Source organism: Sylvia atricapilla, chromosome 11 (genome assembly GCF_009819655.1).
Source record: "Sylvia atricapilla isolate bSylAtr1 chromosome 11, bSylAtr1.pri, whole genome shotgun sequence".
NCBI lineage: Eukaryota > Metazoa > Chordata > Aves > Passeriformes > Sylviidae > Sylvia > Sylvia atricapilla.
The window spans coordinates 13,687,505-13,708,132 of NC_089150.1; the positions used below are offsets into that span (position 1 = coordinate 13,687,505).

The window sequence follows — 20,628 nt, forward strand, 5'->3', positions numbered from 1 at the left end:
TGGTTTGAAGGGACTTTCAAGACCATCTGGTTCCAGCCTTCCAGCCCCCTGCCGTGGCAGGGACACCTTCCACTAGACCAGGGTGCTGAAAACCCCATCCAACCTGGCCTGGAACACCTCCAGGATTGCATGATAATTTGTTGCACAACTTCTCAGTTACCTTCTGCAAAATTATCACAAAATAAGGCTGCTTAAATTCTACAATACTGGCACAAAGCACTCACAGCAGTGTAACCTTCATTGTATTTGATATGTCAAGTGGAAAAATCATGGCTTGATTTTGTTGAGTTTCTACTTTTCAGGCTGTGGGACCTATTGTTGCACTTACAAGGGTTCCAGAGCATCAATTTACAAAGCACTCTCATACTTCTATTCCACAAAGCCATATAAAACCGATTATTCATACTAGACATTAACAATTTCCTTCTACTTAAAAGTTGGTCAGAAGCAAATGAAAAGTGAATATTAGCACTTAAAATTTATCTCTAGTGTACTTACTCCTATTTCCTGTTTCAAAGTAATGAAAATATCAAGGAGAAAATTTAGGAGTAAGTCCAGAAGCACACCTACTGACTTCAAAGTGAAGTTTTCACCTTTATTTGCTAATTGCATATTGATTTAGCCTGGAAAGGAAGAGCTGTAACAATTTTTCTTCAAATTATAAATTCTTCCTGACATTTACATTGATAGACAAATTATTGCTGTAAATATTCATCTCCCTGGTGATGACAACCTCTCAGCATTAAGGAAATCCAATTAAGAGACTTAATCGAAGTACAGAAACTTGCATAACCAATACCTATGCAACTCCACAATTAAAATATGCCAGAACTACAGTCAAAATGTCAAAGCACATGAGCACCAAACACAGAGAAAATACATTTTCAGTGTGAAAGAGGAAAGCTAGACTGAAGCCTTCCTCTTCTTCTAGCTCTGTAAGGGACAAGTTTACAGCAGCAGTGGTAGAAATGACATTTCAGTGCTGTCATGTGAGATTTGTTATTATTAACTCAGCTTCCCGGCACTGAAAGTTTGGAGAATAGATTTAATCGTCTCCCACTCTTTCAGACTAACAGTTCCAAGAAGGAAACTCTGTTTGGAAGTCCAGTAAAACAATCACATCTCACTGTATCACAAGGGAATTCCTAACTTATCCAGCAGGGTTTTACTCCTGGACAGGAGACTGAACAGCACTTACCTTTTGAATCTAAATCTTACAGCCTATGCCTTTAGAATGCTGCCTGAATTTAGGAAAAGTATTAAAACATTGACTATTTGAAATTAACATAAGCCTCTACTGCTTTTACTTTTTTTTTTTTTTTTTTTTTTTTTTTTTTTTTTTTTTTTTGGTAGAAAATAATAGGCAGAGCTTTAATTTAAGAGCGACAAACTTTTAAGTGACCCCTGTAACAGGAGAAATGACACCTTGACAGAGGTCAGTACATAGGATAAAACACAACAGACTTGTACATTCTTCAACACAGCCTTGAATAATTCAGTTTTATTGCTTTGTCACAAACAGTTGTATTAAAAAAAATTGAAAGGGCTTACTTGAAACAGTCATCGCAAGCAATATTCCCCGTGGTCTCCTTTATAGTGCGCTCGGAAACAAAGGCTGGATATTCTGTATCACAGGGCTCTAGGGTTTGTTTCAACCTCTGCGCTATAGGCACAGGAAAAAACATCTTGATGTTAACATGAGAAGAACAGCACACAAAATTGTGAACAACATGAGATGCTGTACTACAGAGCTCGCAGAGAACGGAAATGTTACTCAGCTTCTGCCACCCTGTGAGATTTCCTAGGCAGTGCATAACACTATTTTTTCAATTAAATTAAAAAAAAAAAGAAGTTTATCCATGAAATGTAATTTTGCAAAACATCACTGTTAAAGTAGTTATTAATGGTTTAGCCATTGCCAACCTACTTTACATTTATTCATGAGTTTTTATTCTTTCTGTGTAGATCCAAGACAGATTTATTGTAATTTTTATCTCAGTGGTGCTGTGCATCACTAACCTTTATTCATGGCAGTTTGCATTTATTTGATATGTAAATTGTGGTATATTTTACTGAAGCCAAAACATCTATTTTATCTTACAGCTTGGGAATCTTTGGAGGGTTTCATCAGTTAAAATAACTCTGTGGGTGGGAGAGGCAGAAGATTCACTTTATCCAACAGCAATGCTTGTTATCTGCTTCCGAAAACAATAATAATTAAAACACTATGCAGCACCTTTAATCTGAAGCCCTTGCAATGCAAGGAAAAAGCTGCACTTTTTCCATCTTAAAGATTGGGAAACTGGGTTACCAGGAAGCAGTAGAGCAGGTTGAAGGTCAAACTACAGGACAGCAGCTCTTCTGACTCTCACACTGAAGTATCTGTCACACATTGTTTCCCCTCATTCCCTTTCTTTTTCCTCCACACCCCTTCATTTTTCCTTAACACAGAGATACACTTTGCACATCAGCACAAATGTTAACCCTATCTTAAACAAATAGCTAAGTGAGAAAACAAGATGAGGCATGACAAAATTAGATTACACTGCACAGGCTCTTGGGCTCGACAGACCTTCCCCTGGAGATGATCTGTTTCAGAGTGGTGCATCCACTGAGCAGTGCCAGGGAAGTGACCACATCTGCATTTCCAATCACACCAGGGTGTGCATTTCTGAACTGTTCACAGTCTTTGTATATAATAATAATAATAATAGTAAAATATTCCACCAAATGCACAGATCTCAAAGGAGGTACTAAAGCTGATCAGAAAAGTTCTGTTATTTCTGGTGTTTTCACTGTGGCTGTGACACATTTAATAGTTCAGTATTTCTTAGAAAATTGTCTAGGTCTACTGCACCTCTTCCCTTTCTCTTCTGTTCTCCTTATCTGTTGCCAAGAATGACTGGAGTTTATCACCTGTGTTTTGAGTCTACCCTCACTTGTATCAACAAATGGCTGGTGTAACAAAGAGACTGACAATGATTCATTTGTCTCAGATTTCCTGCACCTCACTGGAGTCCAGAAGAGGATGGGGTTGTCTACGGTTTATGGTTTCTTCTCTCATCTACAAATGGGATTGCAATTACAAGATCTTGTGCAGAAGTATTTTCCATAGTAGGGTTTGGCAAATGGGCAGGTGTGTGTGGACCCTCCAGCATCTTCATAGTATATCATATTCTATTAATATCACAATTTGATTGGGAAGCAATTTCTCCACTCGAAGAACTGATAGATATTTTTGTTCCTGAGCTTTGTTAAGTAAAAAAAATGTGCAAGTTTATTAATTTTAATTTCATGTATTGAACTCATAAATATTACAACTCTTAGTGGTAACCTCACATTTACAGAAAAACACACCTAAGCATGTGCTTTTCTCTCCTGCTCTCTTGGGAAATATATTCCTTTTCTTCCTAAAATATGCTGCTTCCAAACAACCATCCCTTGCTACCTAAACAGATATGAGCTGGGCAAACACTACCCTAAAAATATTGCTGAGGGGGAATTTCCAATACTCTTAACTCATCAAAGAAATGGAGAAAGTGATTTGTGAAATTGAAACTTCACTCTCAACTGAAACATGAGTAGAAATTTCCCAATAATACTGGTCCATCAAACTGCTGCACTGATAGTTTTGTTTTAAATAAAAGGAAGTTTGAAAGTTATTACTGCCTCTTCTGTAATGAGTGCACTCTCAAAATACAAATCAGACATTCATTTTCATGAGATTAAGACGAATGTTGTGTTCAAAAAATATTTTCTTTAGTGTACAATGCAAATGCCACTGGATGTCTCATGTCAGGATATATGAATGCATATTTGTACAGTACACTTGAAAAAAAGTTATTTATTTCCTACACTAGTTGCTTTGGCTGCTCTGCAAACACCAAGGACTAGGACAGGCAGCATTCCTTAAGAAACAGTTTTCCATTTTCTGGGTCTAGCACAGCAAACCTGACTTCACAGCCTCAGAGATGGTTCTCTTCATGCTTACGGAATCCCTGAACTGTTGGTCTTGGTATTTAGGGGCTTGACTGATACTTTAGCTGCAGACAGGATATTATTTTGGCATAAAGACAGCCTAGTATCCAGGCAGTACAAATATTAAATGAAGCCTGAAGCAGCAATTTTATCCCCTGCTTTGCTAAGAAATATGCAAATATGAAGCTGAAGAATTCAGTTTAAATCCTTATACCAGTCAGCAACACAGAGCACAATTTGGCTATTAAATTGTCACTTGAAGAGCATTACTCTTGTAAAGTGGCCTGAGCAACACTTCTGAAAATGCCATAAAAAGTCTGTTAAATTATAAAAAGACAGCTTACACTGAAAACTTCCCATTCTTAGTGGAACTATTAAAATTTTTCGTTATTTCAAATTAAGCTTCTCCATTAAAAAATATTTTTAGTAAATTGAATTTTAATACATTTAATTGTCTCTTTTGAATGAAATGATAAAACAAAATACAGATCACCTTTTTTTAGCATATAATCTACTATCTTGAGATTTTTTTATGAAATAATAGAAATGGTCAAATTTCTGTACACTTTTTTTGAAATGGCATTTTCCAGCACAGTAACTTCACTACATTTTTTGGCAGCTATAGGAAAAAAAAATGTATAAATAAAACACTGTAATTGCTTTATTCACAAAGATTGTTTTGGAAGGAAGAGAAATGTTTAAAAAGAACATATTTAATCATTATCTACTATTTTAAATTTTGTGTTATAGTAGTGTACTGCATTCCTAAAGTGCACACAAGCACTTAGTGGTTATTCATAGAAGATCTTAACTCTCTTGTGTTTTAGGAAACATTAACAAAGAAAAGGATGCTGAAATGGGATGAAAACTATTATCAGATGTTTATTACTTAATCTAAAACACTGCACACACATCTGAATTTCCAAAGTCCAATCTACTCTAGACATTTCTGCCATTATGGCAGGAAAAAAATCACACTTACCTTTAGCTGTTAGATCAGAGTGCCACCAACTGCATAGATTAAATTCCACAAGGAACCTAGAGAAATTATTAGAGTTTTCACATTACCCCACACAATGTTTCCAAAACACTAAACTCTCAGTAGATTGATAACATTAATCCTACTTTAAATAAAAGCTAACACAGAACTGAAATTCAAGTTATTGGCATAACTCTGTGATTAGCAACTGCTGCTATTCTCATATTTTTACTGGTTTTTTTTTACTTCTGAAAACTGAGGTTTTACTTCTGAAAACTGATTCTGAAATCAACCTCACCAATACATTTACACATTTTTAATTTAAAGTATTGATTATATTTGAAGTGTCCATTAAAATTCTTAAAGCATGGCACCACAACTATTTTTGCTGTTGAACATTATTTCTTCATCATGTCGGTATTTTGACTCTGGTAAAATGCCATGGGACTGTAACTGTCCTAACTACCATACAGGAGTACACACTAAATAGTTCCTTTAATTAATTTTCAAACTGAAATAATAAAGCCATTTTATTTCTAAGAGCAGAAAAAAATTAACCACTGTCTAATCAACTCTAACTATATTGTTAAGAACACTAAAATGCACCATGATTTACTTGGAAGAATGGACTGAAAAGTGTCCGTCACTCAGTTGTTGTAAGAGTAAAGAATGAAACCAACATTCGGTTTCTCATATGCCCATGAACCTAAAATCCTTATAAACACAGAGGGTTTCTTAACATTTTCAAAGCTGTGATATGTAACATTAGTCTCATTTTAACACAATTTCTTTCCCTTATATTCACTTTGAAAGTTGCATTTCAGATCAATCTCTGCCCTCTGGCAGCAGCCATTCAGTTAATTCTCCTTAACTCTTATTCTGGACTTTGAAAAAAGCTCATATAATTTATAATTAAACAAAATGACTACAAGAAAACATCAATTCTATGTCAGTAAAGATAAAATTCACATTTTATATCTGCAGCTCTGCTTTCAGATAAGAAGAATAACAAATCATATAGCTTAATAACATGACACATTCTAAGGCTTCCTCTTCTCCATATGATATTGGTATTTCATAGGCAGCTTCTCTTAAAAATCATGATATTATGAATTAACTGGGAATTTTAGAAGAATTAATGGAGATAGAAAAATTCAGCAACATCCAAGTACTCCTTATCTGGGACAGTGATGGGTCCATCTTACAGAATTTTATGAAGTGACAAACAATACAGTGAGCCAGGGTAACAAGTTTCTCTTCTGGCAGCAGCCCACCCAAGCAGGATCACAAACAGCCAGTCATGTATCAAAAATTTAACAGTAACAGAAATTTGGGTTGTCTGTTGTGATCTGATAAACAAAGACATGCAGATATAAGTGAAGACCATGAATGCAATAAAAGTGAAACTGCAATTATACAGGCAAAACTTTCTCAGACTTTAAAAGTGCAAAATTGGAAAAAAATTTGACAAATATTTCTATATTTAAAATAATTTAAGAAAAGCAGCACAATGCAAGTAAAATGCAAAAGGTACAAATATTAATATTCAAAAGTAAAATAATTTAGTAATTCACAGAAATTTTTGTTATAGTCTTGATGAAATCTACTTACAAGACAAGTTCAGTCATAATCCACTTTACTGCAGCAAAGAAGGCATTATAAGGCTGAAGAGAAGCAACTCATTTAATAAAAAGGCAAAACATGCAGCATTTATATATTAACTGAATACTTCATGTAAAAGCAAAACTTTGGATATTCAAATGCATGTGGAGCATAAACCCCTCCTTTTATTATGATCAAGAAATAATATTATTATACTGACTATTAAAATATATAGTAATGAATTTTCTATTTTGTCATATTTGGTCACATACACAGATTATCAGTGGGTAAAGGAAAGTTTTTGCAAATGATTCTTAAATCTTTAACCTCTAGGGGTTCCTATTTCCCAGGCTATTGCTGGAGGAACAGCTCGTGTAGATAATATGAGCTTTTCTTGGGCTGCAGTTCACAGGCTTGCCTCTCTATAATGCAAATTTCTATTCATTACCTCAGCCTCATTAAGCTCAGAAAAGCTTCTGAAGTCTGAATTTACCTAAATGTTTATCTGTGTCATTTGGCAGTCCAGTGTAAGCACTTTAAGAAGTTTTTTCCCTCCTCCCTCTGTTTTTCTGGATCATAACAAATACAGTAAATCCTTTGAAAATCCTCTGTTTACAGTACTTCTAATACATTCTGAATATTTCATTTTTGAAAAGACTATTAATAGAATTAATCTTTCATGAATGAAAGTCAGGCAGAAAAGCCAGCTTCCAGAAATTTGGAATGTTCCTTGTCTCCCTCATCTTTGTTAGGATGTCCTAGTTGAATAAAATTCTGCAGACTCTTTTAAATACAAACAGAGTATTTTAACAAATAGAAATCATAATGACAGAACTCCTCAGATATCTAAAATCATGCTTAACCACCCCAAATCAGCACTCACTGAAGCAGTGCTGTTTGGCAGAGCAGTAACAGGATGTCTAACATTTTCAGGGACCACAGAGAAAGTTTCTGTGCAGGGCAGAGGACTCACAGATCCAAAGAACTCAGTCAGTGCCATGGAAAGCTGAGATCACAATCCAGCAGAATGCACAATGTCTGAGACAGGAAATATTTTCACCTGTGAAACCCTGTCTTATAGGAAAAACATAAAGAACTACAAGACTTTCCTGAAGATGAAGGAGAAGAAGATGTCAGCCCTGTGTGACATCTTATTTATTTTCATTCCAAATCAGAAAATCTGAAATTTCATCCCAAGTAATTAAATTTGCAGTATACTTTTGTTTTCATAATGCCAAATCTAGTGTAAAACACTGTATTCGTTATTACTTATGAAGAATACTTATTTAGTGTGAAAGATACCATTTGTTTTAGTAACTATTTTCATATTAGAAATTAATTCAAATTTAAAACCCCAATGTATCTGAAAAATTAATTAATGTCTAGAGAAAATGAAAAAATATTTTGATTTGAAATTCCAGTGGAAAAAAACACATCATTACATTGACACAAATGCATTCTCATGAAATGTGATTTTACTCGAGAGCCTTTTTCACTCGGAGATGGTTCCTTCAAAAACTGCAACAAAAACTGCAGGAGTTTTACTCTTTCTACATATTTAAATCAGCATTGAGAGCCAAAATAATTTAGCACTGTGGCTCCACGGCACTGCTACATTTCCAGAAGAGTGGTTCTATGGAGAATCTTGGACCAACTGAAAGAAAAGAAGTGCTAAATAACAAAGTATCTGGACAGCTGTTAAGAAGTAATACTATTCTGAGAAAGAAATGGACCAGGTGAACTCTAAATCGAGTCCATCCCTAATTCATCATCTCTGATGCCTCTTCTCTATGTCTATGCTGTTCAGAATAGGAACTTGTTAGGGAGTTTCCATCTTGTCCCTGTCTCTATTCCTTTATTTATAAAACTGTAATTCTCAAAAGGAAGGATAAACATTTGTAAGCAAACCTTTTGCTTAGGCAAAAATTATACTGGATATTGCCTAATAACCTGGTATGTAAAAAGCTGGGCAATAAAACAAGAAACATGAGGAATCAGCCCTACCTGTCTTTATACTTTCTCAATAGTCATGGCTGACAGAAGTTACTGAATCAACAGGAAAATAACAACCTAAAACTCTCTTCATCTTTCATACTGAGGATCACCAAAATTCACTTAAGCTTTAAAGAGCTTGACTAACTTTAAATAAAAAAAATCCTTGACATGTCTCAGTGTATCCCATAACAGATGCAGGATTTTTTCCTGGATATCCTGGCTAAAATTTGGAATAATAAAAAAAAATCTTTTGGATTAGAGCCCGCTTTTCAAAGGATAATAATTCAGTTCTACAAGTCCAGTGCTTAGGCAAACTGGACTGAAGCCCTCAAGTCTTTGGATAGAAGGTTTTTGTTAAGAGTAGTAATATATTTTAAGATATTTCATGCAAATGTTATTTCACAGCATCCTGTTCTATTTCCCTAATAGCTTAGGTGTCATTGCAATCTAGTATTTATGATGTGAAGATGGTCTTTTTTTGGGTTTAGACTTCAGGAGACAACAAACTGATAGATGCCTTAAGTCCAGGCATATGAAAAACAGTTAAATAAATATGTAAATGGAAACATTCCCCAAAGTACAACATTATTAAAAGGTGATTTTTTTCTATTTTCTACTTAGATCTATATTTTTCTAGTTAGATCTGCATTTAGAAACAGTATCAGGTAATTTTTTCAGACTGGCAAAATTGCCAGTGTTTTGCTGCTGTTCTCTTTACATAAGATCTTTTTCATGCTATTACTGTCATCTATTTGTGAAAACAGTTCCTTTTTAATATGTAAAACCTCTATCTAACACCTGATCAGTTCTGATGGATTATTAGCAATCAGTAAAATGGATGCACAGTTATAAAGCATCCTTGGGGTTATTACCCTGATATAGGATTTAGCAATAAGGAAGTGTTGCCTTGACAAGATCCAGATTGTCTCTAATCAAGCCAAGCAGAAGGACAGGGTTTGTACTCAAATTGCAACACAAGGGTTTAAATGCATCAAAATTATACTTTAAAAGACATGTTTAAATACTAAGAAAAAGAAATTGTTAAAATAACTGACTCATATGCTTGTCAATGAACCATTCCTTTTGTATAGAATAAAATCTCAATTTTCAATTTGAATTACATGTTTGCATAGAGAAGAGCCATATGTGATTCCAGTCTCCCAGACAAAATATGATCTATTGCCAAATTTACAAATTCCTAAAAAGGCAGATTCATACAGTGCAAAAAACGTTCTGACTGAACCTCAGAAATGGTGGCCCAGCATTAAAAGGACTGAACTGGAAAAAACTGAACACTTTGCATGAGATTATACTGAACCACCCTTTGTATGATCTGGGATAAACACAAGAACAGTGAGCATTCCAAATCAAATAACAGTCTTACAATGGCCATGAGATATTTGCAACAATTTTCTTTGATGATTGCATGGAAAGATGCTCATAAGATGTGCTGTACTTACGTCCAGTAAGCTATGGGCACTGTCGCTACTCTCTTTGTTTGTCCTACACATGGCCTGGTAGTCATAAAGGGTAATTCTACAGAGAAGAACAGAAAACTGCTTGACTAAAAGAAGAAAACACAGTGGAATAAAAATGATGGTATGGAACATTCTGCTCACAAGGTGGACAGGAAAATAAAAATTCTAACAGCAGGGAGGGAAAGAGGAAATGGGATCATTAAAATGCAGGTTACATGAAAGAGTGTAAGAAATGCTGTGAAAACTTTGTAAGGATTTTTTAGCAGACTACAGAACAAAGCAAAAGCATAACTGGGAGGACTCAGGAAAGATATACAGGGAGTGTAACACATAATGGCATAAACGATGTCGGGAGGAGGAGAATACACATCCAACACAATGCTTAAACAATTGGTTCTGGACTAAGATCAGCACATTTAGCCCCAGAAAGTGGAAGAGCCTATGCATTTGAGAGGCTTCTCACAACAGAACACTTGAACTTCAGTAAAAGCTCTTCTACAGTCCCAGCATCTCAGTGCACAACGGCTTTGTAATGTGGCATTGCTTCTAAAGGAGACAGAGGTGGAATTTCAGTGCATTCACAGTACAGATATTTGAAGCAGGATTTGAAGCAGGATTGCTTCTTTTCAAAAAGGCAAAATATTCTAGGTAGCTGCTGTAACTTATGCTAGAAGCCTCCTCAGATGCATAGTAAACAGAGAAATTTACTTATGCTTGCAATTTACTCATCATTGAAACACTTCAGAGATCTAAATGTAAAATCCAGAACTCAGAGCTAGTAAATGAAATTACTGGGATTATTTCTCTATATCTGTCTGTCCATAGAACAATAAATTAACTTTATCCATCCACATAAACAAAACATTTAAAATCTGTAGCAGATGTAAAGAATCTTTAGGTGATAATTTGCAACAAGCATAAATATATAGAACTCACTATTGTTATTTGAACATTTCCATTTGACTTTTGTATCAGAAGGATAAGAGGACACAACTGGACAGAGATGGTTAATAGAGGTATGAGATGGGACCTCAATGTTCTGCAGTGTGTGCCTTGCTTCTAAGTGAAGAGGAAAGAAGAGCACACAAATTCAGCTACAGAGAGGATGTCACAAAAGCTGCCAAAACCAGGTCATGAAATGCATTCAGCATCACCATGAGGCATCCTGCACTGCATGCCATGAAACCTTGCAACCTGTACCAATAAAATGTTGTATTCCATTGTGGTAGAGAGTTTGTTGGGTTTTTTTTCTGATCTAATTTTGTGACAGCAATCATCACTAAAGGCTAATATTATGTCTATATTTTCTTTCTGGCTTACAGACAAAATCTCTAATATATTGATTATCACAGCTTCAACTGAACATTTAGCACACGGTCATACTGCTTACATTATTGTTTTCTCTTATGTTGAGAATAGAAATGCCTAGGAAGCCATTGTTTTGTGGACTGGCAGAGAGAGGCACATGGGAGACAAACGCATAACTAGAGACCTAAACATGGTGTGAGTCGAACACTGACCATCCTTGGCAGAATCCCGCCCACAGCCAGATCCGCGCACCCAGATCTGCCAAGACAAACAGAGCAGTACACGGTGTAAGCTGTGCTGCCTCTGTGGCATGCAGAAATACACCAATTCCCCTAGGTTTTCTCTTCCTTCTTTTTCATCCTTTAACCATGGTCAAGATCCAGCCCCTGGAAAAGGAATTTCTAGAGCTCAGCCTTTCCAGCCTTGGTTGGCTTGACTATTTTATTTCTCAGGATCCAAGCAAGGTGTTGTGTGTGTGCACTTGGACCACCCAGTGATGGAAGCAAGAGATAAAGGTATAGAAAAGGGCACTTCAGAGATGTTAATGTGCTCTCTTCAGAGTATCAAGAAATTTTATATGGATGAAAATGTCCCACTCTTTGTTTAATATCTAGCCTTAGCCAGCATTGCAGAAGAAAGGCCTCCAGATCACCCTTTCTGAAGTGACTGTATTTCAGCTTTAAGTAACGGTTTGCAGCCGACCATATCCTGTCCAACTGCTCATAGTCAGGGAACACAACTTCTTAAGCCCATCTATGTGCCCAAGTCCATGTTCTCTATCACAGCACCTCCCAAGGGAGCACTGCTCTTAAGACATAGGACATTCCTGAGACGTTCTGACACCACCACACAGTCAACTTCCACGCCTGAAGTCCATAGAGCAATTGTGTTCAGCATCAGCTATTTAATACATTAGCATTGTCAGTTTATGTAACTTCAGGGGCCAAACACATCTCAGTGAAAACCCTTTTATTGTCAATTTCCTGCTACAGTAAATTCCACTCTCCTACTTTGCAATGCTCTTACAATTGAGTACAAATCTGGTTCAAGAAAATTAAACTTCCGAGACCTACCAGCAGCACCGGATATATTGGCAGATGTACTCTCTATTGCTTTCAGCCAGGTTTTCATCACACCCATGGATTTCTACTTGGTAGTATAAAATACCACCACAGACAATTGTAGCAGCTGAAAGGTCTTCAATGCATAAAATTTCAAATATTTTGTCAGCAGTTCAAGATTTGATGCGTTTCAAATAAAGTATAGGAATAATAAGCTTTTTACCATGGAAGTAAATGTCAAGTCTATAGGAAAAGAAAAAAATGCTCTGAAGAGCTGAACAAAGGAAGCCAATAATACAGAAGTTTTAATTATTGACACTATGCTTTAATCAGTAGTCTGTGGAAACATTAGTGGTGACTACAGCTCACTTGTGGTGGAAAGATGTTCATAATTCAAACATAAGATGTGCAGCCTGTCTGGCATTCTCACAAGGAGGGGAAAGTAGGACAGTGCTGAATGGTGTGAAGAGCAAACCAGTTTCCAAGTCTAAAGAGGTTCCTGTGGGGAGATAGCAGGACACTGTAGGAAACCCCAGACTGTTGCTGCTCTGGCTCTCACACCTTCACTGACAGATTATTAGCATCCAGGAGTTTCCAGTTTAATACCTTTCACCAAAATCAATGGAAAGAATAAAACTAAATTACAGCATTTTGACAAAAACACTTGTCATCACATATCTTTGCTTTTATTGCTCAACTATTCCTGAACTGCCAAGCATCTCAAGGGATAACATGTATAAAAACTACAACTCAACCTGTATTTACAGAATATGGAATGAGAACTCATTTATGTAACAAATAAATCTCTGTTTTTCCTTAAGTGTATAAACTGATTCTGTGTATGAATACACTGCATTAAAGGTAATATTTACAGAGACAAAGTTGAACAATGCCTAAAACTCAGATTAATGACACTAGTTTTACATATCATATGAAAAAATATACCCCACAGCAATGTGGGAGTTTCAGTGTGTAGGTACTTGATGCACATTTAGTAAATGCCAAAATAAAAAGTAAACCTTGTTGGTAATGACAATTTGTCCTATGTCAAGTCCAACAACTGCAATTTGTAAAGTTCCTTCAGTCTACTTCTGATCTTCCCCAAAACATACAGGGACGATTGGCCCAATTAATATGCAGATAAATCCATGACTGTAAAGCTCCACATGAAAATAAACCCAAATTTTAAGTATAAGTGTCAATTTAGTACAAAAAAAAATTAATAATATCTTAATAAAATGCTTAAATAATAAATACTATAGAACAATAGAAAAATATCCTTTATTTGGAGGCTGTGCTGCCTCAGTGAAAACTGTGTTCTGTTGTTAAGCAACTAGTTACTGTTCTCATGATTTGGCTTTAAGAATTTACTAAACTACTTTCTAGCACAACAAAGTTCTGAATTTCTTTTATATTCATAACCTGGGGGCAAAACGCTTGCTAGGTTTTCCTTATGAAGCAAATTGAGACAGAGGGATGGAAGTCTGCCTCTGTGCATGTGGAGAGTACAGGTGAAGAATCTGCAGTACGAGAAAAACTGGGAAACAAGAAAAGCTCTCAGAGCAACAAAAACATGACAGAGTGAGCCTTAGCTCCTGGGAAAGCTGCATTTCAGGGATGTGCCACTTCAGTCATACATCCTGACAACCTGATCAAATACCAGTATTGCAAATACCAAAATTACTAAATTACTAAATACCAAACACCAATGCATAGACTCTTCTGTGTAAGAGGATGCCTTATGGAAAGAGAACTGTAAGAGGAAATGATGCTACTTCCATATTTGTCATATAGAATTGCTTACTTTTCCTCCTACTGAAAGGGCGAAAATGTTTTGAAGTCAAGAGTTGTTTCATTTTCTCTTACAGATTTATTATGTTTATTTCTTTAGGGATCTCATTACTTTGATAGCCCTTAATTTTCCTCATGTTAGTGTTGTTTTTTCAGATTTTCATGGTTTGAGCTGTTGAATTTTTTTCACTGTTTTTATATAAACAAAGTGCTGAGAAAACCATAAAGAAACTTTTCTAAGTTATGTGAAGCAGATACTTTTCCATAAGCCCATCCTAATTTATTTAATAATACATTTAAATCATATTTAAATTATTTAACTGTGTGCGATACTTAAGGTATAAGATAAACATAATTTTGCTAAATGAAATCATAGAGCATGTCACGTTGCTGTGCAGGCACTGATATAATTTTTCTCCCTAATTATAAACCCCATAAACTAAGAAAATATACATACATACATATGCACACATTATTCAAAAGAAGTATTGAGTTTAAAGAAATTGAGGAGGGAAGGAGGTATTTAAGTTCACTTTAAAAAATAAACAGCGAATATAAAAATTGAATTTCATCCTGCTGCAGGTTGAAAAGAAATATAGTCAGCAGCAAACAACCCCCTTTTGTTTAGCACTTCCATTTCAATCCTACAAAGCACTTCTATATCACTCCAAATTTGCGGTAGTTGGGAGAACAAAGAGTTATTTCATTCCTTTTGTGGATGCAGAGCCTGGAAGCTGGCAGGAGCCATGAGGTGGGAGCACACACTGGCACTGCCCCTCAGATCGCTGGCGCAGAAGGAACAGGGGACTCCCACCCACACAGCTACTGGAGCTGCCAGCAAACTCTTCTGCAGGGCACATCAGGCTGCACAGAACCTTCCAAACTCACCAAAAAGGGAGCACGACCAGCTCAAGCAGGGTAGGGTTATAAAATTCACCTGCTGGACTGTAGATGCCATGTAAGAAGCAAATTGCAGGGAAGGATGGCTCTGAATGTTATCAGAATGAAATGCAATGAACAGAGCTCACTCTCTGCTTTGCCTCCACAGTAAGAGCAGCAATGAGATTATAATGTATGCAATTCCCACATTGTGCTCTCAGGGAAATGGTATTGCTGACAGATCTTGCCACTGCACTAAGCATTCTTCTTCTTTTCTTCTTATTTCATATAAACACATTTTGGAAAAGCAAAACACAATCCTCACCCAGACAAATTAATAATCTTAAAAATATTGTAAATGCATCTGATTATTTTTCATGAGAACCAGCAAAGATTTCTTCTTCATATTGTTGGAATAATTTATTTAAAAGTCTCATCTAATACAGCTTAAAGACAGTTTGTGGGGTTTTTTGCTGCTGCTGTCTGATGTAAAAGTTGCAAAGTTACTCACTTGCAATTACTCCACTTTGATTCTGTCCCACCTTTAACTGATTTGCAATGGTCAGTTTATCATGGCTGAATAATTGGGTCATTGCATTTACATTTTCCTTAGTATGCAGCTCAGTTGCACTGACCTTATGGCTTCATTATCTCTAATAATGAAGTCCAAGACCAGCAAAATCCTAACCAATGGTCCAGTCCAAAGATCCACCCACTGCATTTTAGATGGAATTCTCAAGCTATGCCTGTTTCCTCCATGGTGGTACCCACCACTATCAATCAGTGAGCAGATGTTCTGTTTAAAATGCTTTGCTGGGCAGGACAAAACAATTTGGGACAAGTTAAAGCATAATTCCTTAGTTTTAACAGTATTTTGTCCTTTGCATTAAATAAAATGCTTTATCTCTTGTACTAACAGATCCTTTCATTGCCAAATCCAGTCTATAAACAGGTATTACTTCACTTCCTTCTATAGCTTTTGTTAAAAATGTAGTGCTAAATGTGATGAAGTTGCCACCCTCAGAAAAGCAGGATTGGGGATGATTCCATGACTGCCAGATCCTCACACTTCAGGTCAACCATTTCCTGGGAGTGTTACTCAGCTGCCATGCACAGAGACAGCACAGAAAGCTTCTGCCTTTAAGGGAGCTGATTTCCCAAGCAAGCCCACAAACCACCTGCTCAGAGAGCCTCACAGGTAATAACTAAACTCAGTGATGGATGGCATTGGTGATACGTCTTTTTATTCATACTAGAAATGCAAAGGAAAATAAAAAGGAAAAGTAAAAAAGCTATTTTCTTGTGCTGCAAGAGGACAAAGGGGCACAGAACAGTTCTTAGACCATGTGAACAGCTTGTAGACCACGTGAAAGCCATGAAGACTCCAGTGGTGAGTTACAGGTAAAAGGGAAATTTTATTCTTAATTCCTCAGAGTGCATAATTTATTTCAAAGGACAACATATAAAATCACTGTTAGTTTTTAATGTCATCATGACAGTGAGACCAGGTCAACAGTCACAACCACGTTCAAAGGTAAGTTCTCATGTGAATGGAGATGGATTACTGCAAGAACACATTTTGCTTTCAATAGCAAGGCATTTCGCACTGTCTAGCTTGAGCAATCTCAAACTTTTTACAGGTCTAAATGATAATGTGGCATAAATGTTTTGCTTTAGAGCTGTTTCAAACTGCTCAGTAGTGGATATGGCCCAATTGCTTTTCCACCTGAGCCTAGTAGGAAGAGGAAAGGGACACAGTTTTAGCATTGTAGTCAAATAAACCTTTCTTTTAATAAGAAACTCACTGTAGGCTGACTCCAATACTCTCAATATTGGATGTGTATGGAATCAAATTACACCCAGGTTGTACAGAAAAGACGTTTATATGAGAATCCAGCCACACTGCCAGTCTTGGCTTTCTTTTACATGACTTAGATTTTTTGTTAAAAAACTTTTTAAGAGATAAAATGTTAATTCTTACCTCTTAAAAGAGCCCATTGTTAGTAACTTGTTCATCACAGCCCCTTCAACCTCCCCAAAAAAGTAACCAGTCTGTAAGGGGAAAATGGAAGGAATTACCAAAAGCACAGATAAATGCAAAACAACACTGGATGCAATTTAAACTGGCACGTTCTAGGATCTGAAAAGAATGCTTTGGCAGTTACATAGACAGGTTTTCAGGACTGCTGCTACATAAAAAACTGAAGAGGAATTCCCAGTCACGGCAAATAGTTGGGATTATATTATTACCCCTGGGCAGATGTGAGAGCTTAAACAATATATTGAGGTATGTTATATAACATCTAATATCAAAAATAAAAGCCTTCCAAACCTAAAGCTTGTCAAGAAAACACACTAATCTGATCACAAACTCCTGTGATTAAAATTTTGCTCAAAAAATATATAAACAGGTTGTGAGAGGATTTCATAAACAGTCATTAAAAAACATTGTTTATAATTCCTGTATGACCTGTTTAAGGAGCTGGAACAGTACATTTCATCAATCCTATAAATTTTAACTCCATTCAGAGTCATTTCATACTTAAAACCACTCAGCTTGATGAATTACTCATTTTGTCCCTATTCAGTACTTGTGGACTAATAAAAATAAATCTCTGTTGAGAAAACAAACATTGCTGTTATGAATTTGGTCTGTAGGATGGGAATGACTCCGTCATCTGCAGCCATTCATGTGACAGTGGAAAATCTTGCAAGTACAGCACTTTTCTACCTTGGGAAGACCTGTTTTATTTTAGAGCCTCAGCTCCCAGGAGGATTGGATATTTCTCTTCATTGTTTAAAGGGAGAAATCCCACAATTTATGAGGGGGAAAGGGCACTACACTCTCAAATTGCACGGATTCCATAGGTTTTGTATGAACTAAACCCCAATTCCATTACAAGGAACTTAGCTGACCTCAAGTATGCACCTGGGAGTTTGCAGGCAGAAAAGTTACAGCCCTAGCTAAAAAAAGGCATTCCTCTACCTAAAAGGCAAGTATTGCCTTTTTTTCTTTTTTCCTCAGGGGAATCTTGGAACATTTTCCAAAACATATGGGTATGTAAAAGTCTTCTAGAAACACAAGGAACATGACTAAAAATACCAGCTTCAATAGCCCTGGCTGACTGATGAAGAAAGATTACCCTAACGATTGGAGAGGCAGGCAATGTCAAGAAACTCCAAACCATAAATGCCTCGTATAACCTTAGATAGTAATAAACTTGATTTGTCAAGTTGTGCACCAGTCTTATGAAGACATTTCAGTGACAGTTCTCTCCTCAAAAGCTCCCTTTGTAAATGCCAGCTCTCCCTCAGAGCAGTCACAGCCAGGTTATCATTATTTTTTAATACATCAGGATTTAGTTGCAATTCAGAAGAATTACTCGGTCCCACAGACCTGATTCTGGGGGCAGCTCAGGTCATGTTTGGAAAGGTGATAGAAAAACAGTGCTGAAGCAACCCCAGATAGGTCAGGAATTGATAAGGCATCATCTCACTTCTCTACCCCTTCTCTATCCACAGTAGCCTGTATATACGCCATATATATAAAATAGACATACCCTAATGTAATCTTATCAATTTACAGACACATAGAGATTTCTCTGCTCTCCCTCTTAGACTTGGATTCTTTTAACTAATAAAACAGGTCAGAACACATTTCCAGCCTACTTCTGGTGCAACAGTTGCCTAAACTATGCACAGTAATACATAATGGCTTTTATCAGGTGACTACCAAAAGAAACATCTCTTCCTAACAATTATTCACCATAGTCAGCAATGAGCTGGCAAATCACTGACACAAGGCACAGCTATGTGCCTGTAAATGGTAACAACAATACAAGGGGAAACAGACAAACATGTTTTAAGTGTATCAAGGTCATTCCATAATGAGTGTATTTCTTAGCTCATGCTCATCCTAATAAATTTAATTCAGTTAAGGGCTAAGTAGGAGTGTGGTTATTCCTGTTCACAATCCCAACACAGGGAAACAAATCAACTTCAGACAATTCTGGCATGACTGGGGCAATATTCAGTCGTTTTCAGGTGAAAGTTGATGAGAATAGTGATGGTTTCTTCATAAGGTTTGCAGGACTGAGCAAAACATTCTATGATTCTGTGATGTCATATTTTTTGTTCTCTCCATTGTGATGCTGAGTGCTTAGTTTTAATCCTTCAATGACTGTAATCCCCTTCAGAAAACAAACCCCTCAGCCAACAGCTCTGTAAAATCTCATTATCTTAAGTTTGAATGTAAAAGCTCTGTGTCCTTCCCCTCTCCCTTCCCAACCTTTCCATGTGACAAAAATGGCACAGGGATTTTTTTTTTCTTAGAGTAAAAGCCTCTTACAGAAGACAGACACTTCTGCAGCAAGAAAGGTCTTTAAAGAGAACATTTATGAGTTTCAGAATAGACTCTGCCCCAATGGGAGACAGAAACTGAGCTCCTGTGAGAAAAAAGCTTACATTCTTTATAGAAGGGATATTTTTTTTTATTTTATGTTACTAATTCCTTACCATTTTCAGATCATGGCCTATTTTTAAGAAAGTAATTTTAGATTAATATGTTACATGAGAAGACTCAAAAAAAATCTTACACTTACCTGCTGATAGTCTTCAGACACTAAAATAAATCCATTGTTATCTATTAGGTAACAGTTGATTGTCTGAAAAATAATAAAAAACAATCTTGATTTTTGATTTTAGGATGCAGCAATAAGTTAATTAAATATCTTACTTCTAGATCAATTGTAAATGGGTAAGATCTTCAGGTTGTTATAAGGTTTTACCTAAATTTAAAATATTATAGTATTGGTTATAGGATATTTTCCAATTTAAATTTTATGCTTTTTTACATGCAAAACAAAACAAAGATGTGTACAGAATGAGAGGATATAAGATAATTGCAAACAAATATAAAAACCAAAATTTTGTGTTTTTACAATCAATTCTTAAAAGTTTTCCTTATAACCAAGTTAGCAAAGGCACAGAACTTCGGTGTTCCTGATGGCTTCTCCTGTATTTGGAGAAAAACATCAGCACAATGTCATTACCCTAACGATGTATTAATGAAAACACAGTGTCAGCCTGCAGAACCAACAGGGGACCAGGTAATATTTTTTAATTTGTTCATTGGGGGATGGGACCAGAAACTTCTGTAAAAGAGGCCCCACAGGTCTCCTAAAGCTTTTCAAATGGTATTTTTAATTGGGAACTGGATTTAGAGGTAGGACTGTTAGCTTTTTGTAGGTCAGACGTCTGAACTGTATAAAACAAGGTAAAGCCAAATCAGGGCTTCCCTCCACACACACATGCACCGTTTTAACCTCACAGAATTACTTGCTACAGGCAAAGTTTTAATTACTGCACTTCAGAGTTTAAACATAAGGTTCAACTCAAACCCTGAAACCTTGATATAACTCAGTTTCTTCTCGGTATTGCCAAATACCTATCTCAGTGCTAAATCTTTATTGTATTTCTATTGTTGGTCTAAATCAGCAACATTTTTATCCTTGCTTATTGAATTTTCTATGACATTTGTATAAAAGGAAAAATAAGC

At 36.2% G+C, this 20,628-nt stretch overlaps 1 protein-coding gene across 2 annotated transcripts in view; it reads right to left on the reverse strand.

The window, feature by feature from the left end:
- Nucleotides 1–20,628, reverse strand: part of CACNA2D3 (calcium voltage-gated channel auxiliary subunit alpha2delta 3) — a 397,930-nt gene that overhangs the window by 17,249 nt on the left and 360,053 nt on the right. Inside the window, exons 29-34 of one of the 2 annotated variants that reach the window (XM_066326744.1) lie at nucleotides 19,673–19,735; nucleotides 17,053–17,123; nucleotides 10,015–10,090; nucleotides 6,569–6,621; nucleotides 4,961–5,016; nucleotides 1,552–1,663 (exon numbers count right to left, since the gene is read on the reverse strand). In XM_066326744.1, coding sequence (XP_066182841.1) covers nucleotides 1,552–1,663; nucleotides 4,961–5,016; nucleotides 6,569–6,621; nucleotides 10,015–10,090; nucleotides 17,053–17,123; nucleotides 19,673–19,735 — 431 coding nt within the window. Of the gene's footprint in view, nucleotides 1–1,551; nucleotides 1,664–4,960; nucleotides 5,017–6,568; nucleotides 6,622–10,014; nucleotides 10,091–11,552; nucleotides 11,599–17,052; nucleotides 17,124–19,672; nucleotides 19,736–20,628 lie in introns of those variants that run through there. The other variant, XR_010744448.1, reaches the window with a different exon arrangement.